Below are 6,000 nucleotides of genomic sequence, written 5' to 3' on the forward strand. Positions count from 1 at the left end.
ATGTACATGCTGCAAGAAAGTTACTGTAGCCTAATTTATTCCTTTTTTTCATGGTGGAGGTCAGGAAGAATGGATTGTGAAGTCGGTATTTGTTTCTTTGACATTTGTAAGGTTATACCAAATAAAATTTCAAAAGAAAAATAAATGCTTCAACAGGAAACTTTTTTTTTTGTCTCACACCTGAAAAATGAAGGCCCCACTGTTAAAATAAGGTTATTTTAGGAACCATTCATGTTTTGCAAGCCACTTTTAAAGGTTCTCCTATATTGAGACAGTCTGAAAAACCCTAACCCTAAGTTCTTTTCCACCAGGAACCTTGTTGAAATGGTCCTCAAAATGTGAATTCCAGAAAGAAACCTCGAAGGTTCGTAGTGGAAACTTTCTTTTTAGAAAGTAAATGGTTCTAAGCATAATAAATGTTTTGAGTTGCTGCATTTCTGCCAGACTTTAATCTGTATATAGTTTACACTTTTAATCCTCACAGCTGAATACAGGAATCCCTAATGATCACTTGTTTGTATTAGCAGCTGTACAATATTTATTTATTTATTTATTTTTAAATTTTAACAGAATAGATCAGCTACAAGGGAGTTTTCCGCCAATTTATGTCAAACATAGTGCTCCATTTTAGAAATACTTAGATTCCTGTAATCCCCGATTACATTTTATGTAATAATAAACTGGGAAATAATTTATTATAGAATTAAATGCTTTGAAAAAAAGTTATGTGGATGTGTTTGATGACAGTTTTTTTTTAGCTGCTAAAGCTATATTAGCAGATTAACAGGATAATAGTGTTTTGGTAACAGTATTGTACTGTATATCTGAAGGTTTTAATGAAATAAAATAATGTTTACATTTTTTAAAAATGATTTTAGTGGATTTAATGAGTCCTTTATATCCAAATCAGGGCAAGGTGCTTCACTACATCCACACTGGTGTTTAATGGCGCCTATGTAAAAGGAGGCCACGTGATCAGTTAAGCACACAGATGAGATTGGGAAGTCTCCAGCATGTGCTCACTGATTGATGGCCAACATTCAGTGATTAAATCTCATTTCCTTAATGTTTGAAGATGGACTGTGTAAGCTCTCTTCTTCGCTTAATGCAGGGCTCTGTCTCACCGAGGGTTATGAATTGTGTTTGCTTTCCCTCTTCAAGCCGTTACAGCATTAAGCTTAATTCCGGTTCTTTCTGGCCTACAGGTGCTCAAACCGTCCATTTATGTGACTGATGCAGACCTGCAAATTGAAAGATATTTCGTTGTATTTGGGTGAAACATTATGATTATTTCTAGCCCATCAGAAAAGCATGGACATATCCCTGCCCGCCCCCCGAATCGTCTAATATCAGACATCCCGTGACTGTGGAAAACTCTGATGTGAAGAAGCAATGAATCCAGGACATCATCTCTGGCTCACAAATGATTATCTGTCGCTTGAAATAACTTACGCAAGAGTGGGTGCTCCATGACACGGTTGGATTGGAAAGGTTACTATATTGACTCGAAAAGTTTGATGCAGGAGATGGAAACTTCTGGCAGTGATCTATAGACACACTATGTCTTAGTGCATTTGTGGTGATTCATTAGACTGAAGAGCCCATTTGAGAACACAGCTTTGCGTTTGTAACTGGGCTTTAGACGGAGTCCCCATTGCTGACATGTCTCGCTGATTTACGTCTTTGGTCATCAGTGCTGCTCAAAGTTTGATAGCACTAAAAGGCTTGTCCGTGCTAATGGGGTTTCTGTGTGACGCAAACACAGCCTGTCTCTGGTGATGCTTTATGAAGCCTTAGCCAATAACGAAGAGTAGAGTTGGATGATGCTCAGAAGAAAACTGCTGTTTTAACCAAGCCCGAGAGACGAGGCTCATTAATGTCAACCTCATGTTTGATTTCCACTAAGGGTCACATCACAAATAAGGAAGTGAAGAACTCTGATCGACTGCACACATTGTTATAGGAGATTGTTTCTGTAGCTTTTGCATCCTCACTTTGATTAGGTCAATGCAAACTTTTATTCAGTAGCTCTATCTCACATAATTAATGATGGGTTAGTGCTAGGGTTAATGTGGGCATTCTTAAAAGCTAGGACTTGAAATTAAAAGCTGAAAGATTTTACCATCAGCCAACAAGGCAATTGTAAAAATAAATGATTTTATTTTAAATGGTGAAAAATGAATAATTTCCCACAATCTTTCATAATTACAAATGCTTAATAGACACTTTTAATCGATTTCCGAGGTAGCACAATGCAGGAATAAAAGAAAGACAACAAGAAATAAAATCAACTGCTTTTATTAAAATAACATTGTTTGATTAAAAAAAAAACTGTATCTGTATAAATTCATATTATATATTCTTGTTAATAATTCCCAGTGATGTAGAACATTGCTGATCGCTAGTGAATTTTTGTGAATGGGGCAATTTGTGATCAAAGAATGACTCACTGTATGCGCCATTCCCTTTATCACTTTCCAGAATGAAGCGTCACAGGATTGGCCACATCCTGAATCAGGACAGTCTCTGATTGGCTGTCGGACGATCATTAAACACCCACATTGTCAATAGTGGGACCCTTACGGTGGGTATATAGGCAGCCGTCTTGCAGCTGAATGCAACAGACTCTAAATCTCATCAACTTGAATTAACCCTTCAATTTGCAACCATCAACCATTTTCTACTTCCAGCGAGCCGTTACGTTACCAGGTAAGTCATTAAGGCTTCTTTCTACCAATAAAAATGTCAAGAAGTCCACATGTTCTCAGAATGGGCTCTGAAGCTGAAAACTATCATTTTTATTAATTACATTGAAAGCTAAAGGTGGTTTATACGCTTTACTGAGCGTGCAGCAGCAGTGGAGAAAAAGAAGCAGGCTCGGTGGATTTTTAAGGAGACTTGGAAGGATCCTGTAGACTAGCAGCTCATTACACTAATGCACAGGGTCCCATAGGAGCTTGTCTAATCTGGCTAATATCTCTAATACTTTACTCACAGCCAGATGCCAGCACAACATCTCAGCACTGACTTAACAAACTGGAGCAGATACTGAGAGCGTTTAGAATACCTTCTGAGATTTACCAGGCTATGTACAATTTTCGGTTTTGAACATGTACATTAGGAAGTGGAAATAAGTGAGTGATGAACAGTTTTCATGAAAAGAAAGTCAGAGAATGATGCAAATTTTTAATGATGTCCAGGAAATTACAAAGTGTCTTTTTTGACAGAAAAGCTTAATTCCTTGCTACAGTGCACCATGGTTATGCTGAAGATCTCTGCTTTCTTCGTTGCCTACGCTTTGATTATCTGTCAGATGTACTGCTCAAATGCAGCACCATCCAGGTGAGACATTTAATTTTGCAGATTATGACACTGAAAGATATACATATTTTGAGATTGAAATTTTGAGAATGTTACCATTAAAGCAGGTTGTATAAAGAAATAAAAGCAACTCTCATATGTGTGTGTGTGCGTGCACTATTAGGGTGAGGTGGGGGTGGGGGGATTTGCAGTGTGTGTGTGTGTGTGTGTGTGTGTGTGTGTGTGTGTGTGTGTGTGTGGGTGAGGGGGTTGGGGGGGGGATCAGTGTTCTGATTACATCAGATGAATTCGGGCCAAACCCAATCTGCTTACGACGGTATTGATCGTGAGATAAATCCAAACTTGGCAACAAGACAGCTTTTAAGTGGCACACTCTTAGCAGATTGTTTTTGATTATGATCCGACTCAAGCAGAACCCTCTCTCTCTCTCTCTCTCTCTCTCTCTCTGTCAGTGTATCTCACTCACTTTCTGCATTATCTAAAGTTGTGCTTTTCCACTTTTGATCCATCTTGTTTTCAGGCCTGCTCTGGAGCCATTACCAGACGAAGCCATGCTCTCTGACTATGAGGCGAGGCGGTTGCTAAACGCGTTTATCAAAGAGTTTGTGCAGATGACTGCAGAAGACCTTGATCAGCAGGAGACTGAGGAGAACAGGTAGATGTTGTAACGATTAAAAGAAATCCTAAAACTAAGATAACAATGATACAGATTACTTGAAGGATGGTGCACTTATTTTCTCTTTTTTTAATGAAGTGAATCAGTGAATCTAAAAGGCTTCAACATGAGAGCAAATGCCCCGTAGTTATAAGATAATGGATGCAAAGCTTTTTACGATGGAGGTATGTCCAGAAAAGACCTGTACTCATTTACATAATGAAATGGAACAAATCCGTGCGACATTTTCTCTGCCAATCTCCAGTTTTTGCATGAGGTTTGATTTATTCCCGAGGACTTTATGCAACGTTGCCTGCAAAGCATGCAATCGAGAGAACAGCATGAGCTCCAGAAATACAAGAAATAATATTTTGCATGATTTATCCATTGCTGTGATAATGCCAAATTAGCCATATATATATATATATATATATATATATATATATATATATATATATATATATATATATATATATATATGTATGTATGTATAAATAAAGAACTATTGATCATAACAGTGAGTGTGAGCATGAAGTAATTCCACTTAGGAAGGAGGCATGTTTAGTTTGATATGCGTCTGGCTCTTCATTGTAAAATAAAACTGAAATGTGTTATGCATGCTGTGTTCTGTTACTGTGAGCTGTGTGTATGATCTCTTCTCCAACAGCATGGGCAGACCCATGTCCAAGCGCTGCTCCAACCTGAGTACCTGTGTTCTGGGAAAGCTTTCACAGGAACTGCACAAGCTGCAGACATACCCACGCACCAACGTAGGAGCGGGAACCCCAGGAAAGAAGCGCAGCGCAGAGCATGTGTACAGAGAACCATCCGATCTCATCTAAACGGCTCTCTGCTTTGGTCCCGATATCCGAGTGTCAATGCATGTGTATTTCTTTTTGCTTGTCTGACTTGATTTCCTCATTTGTCCTTTTTTAATCTTCATTGGCAGAGACAGCGTACTTTAATGTCTTTCTTTCTTAATGTCTTACTTATCTGTTTCTACCTGGGCAGCTCTCATTGACAAACAGCCTCAGTTTGACCTGAATAAACATATTTTTACAAAAGAAGTCTGTCTATTTGCTTATTGAGCAAAAATGTCACGTTTTGCCAAATGTCACGTTAAACCTAGTCTAAGAGTCTATAGGTAAGACAACAACATTATCCTGACTACCCAAATTTTTCAGAATAATTTTCATTTTGTTTTCATTTAGACATGTTCATGTTCTTGTTGGGTTTTTCTTCTTCTTTAGCGTTACAGCACAGAAGCGAGCCTGTAACACGGCCACATGTGTGACCCATCGCTTGGCAGATTTCCTCAACCGCTCAGGGGGAATCGGAAGCAACAAGTTTGTCCCAACCAACGTCGGCTCGCATGCGTTTGGCCGGCGAAGGAGACTTAGTCAAGAGTAGACATGAATGTCTTTGCAATATGGTGAGAACCCTTTTACACCTTTTCAAATGCATAATTATTTCACATGCATTCATTTTGAACTTATTTGCAGGATATGGGTGTAATGGTGAAAAATCACAGCATGATAAGTATTCAACTCAGTCTCATGGTTTTTGTTACCTAATTTTCCAACATTTTTTAAATTAGTACTATTTTAAAAATTGTACAGCACCATTTTCCGTCGTGTTTAGCAGAAATATTGTATGGAACAACACACACACACCCTCATAGCATAATGTTAATGGTTTACTTACTATAAACGCCATACCTGTAAATGCTCAAACCCCAACTTCCAAATGTACTGAGCACTGATTTTGCTGAAGTTTCCACCATAGAAATGACAACGATATCATACTCTAACAGCATATAAATGTAAAACAATGCTAAACTGCTTGAAAACTGGTCATTCTATTTCGCCAGGTCACCAGGCTATACATTTACAGCTCTCTGCTGTGCCATGATCAAGAGAGAAAAAAAAAAAAAAAAAATCAACATGTGCATTGAGATCCCCGGGAATGGACATCATTTCACTCATCATCTGAATGGATTCCTGTTGACTGCATTGATCTGTAAA

The 6,000-nt window shown here is 38.3% G+C and overlaps 1 protein-coding gene across 1 annotated transcript; it reads left to right on the top strand.

Moving 5' to 3' along the window:
* Positions 1-294: 294 nt before the first annotated feature.
* Positions 295-5,219, top strand: calca (calcitonin/calcitonin-related polypeptide, alpha). Its single transcript, XM_017478935.3, has 5 exons — positions 295-364; positions 2,482-2,709; positions 3,228-3,342; positions 3,842-3,976; positions 4,644-5,219. The coding sequence occupies exons 3-5, from the start codon at positions 3,257-3,259 to the stop codon at positions 4,816-4,818; spliced, it is 396 nt and encodes a 131-aa protein (XP_017334424.1). The 5' UTR covers positions 295-364; positions 2,482-2,709; positions 3,228-3,256; the 3' UTR covers positions 4,819-5,219.
* Positions 5,220-6,000: the final 781 nt, after the last annotated feature.

This window comes from Ictalurus punctatus, chromosome 10 (genome assembly GCF_001660625.3).
Source record: "Ictalurus punctatus breed USDA103 chromosome 10, Coco_2.0, whole genome shotgun sequence".
Classification (NCBI taxonomy): domain Eukaryota; kingdom Metazoa; phylum Chordata; class Actinopteri; order Siluriformes; family Ictaluridae; genus Ictalurus; species Ictalurus punctatus.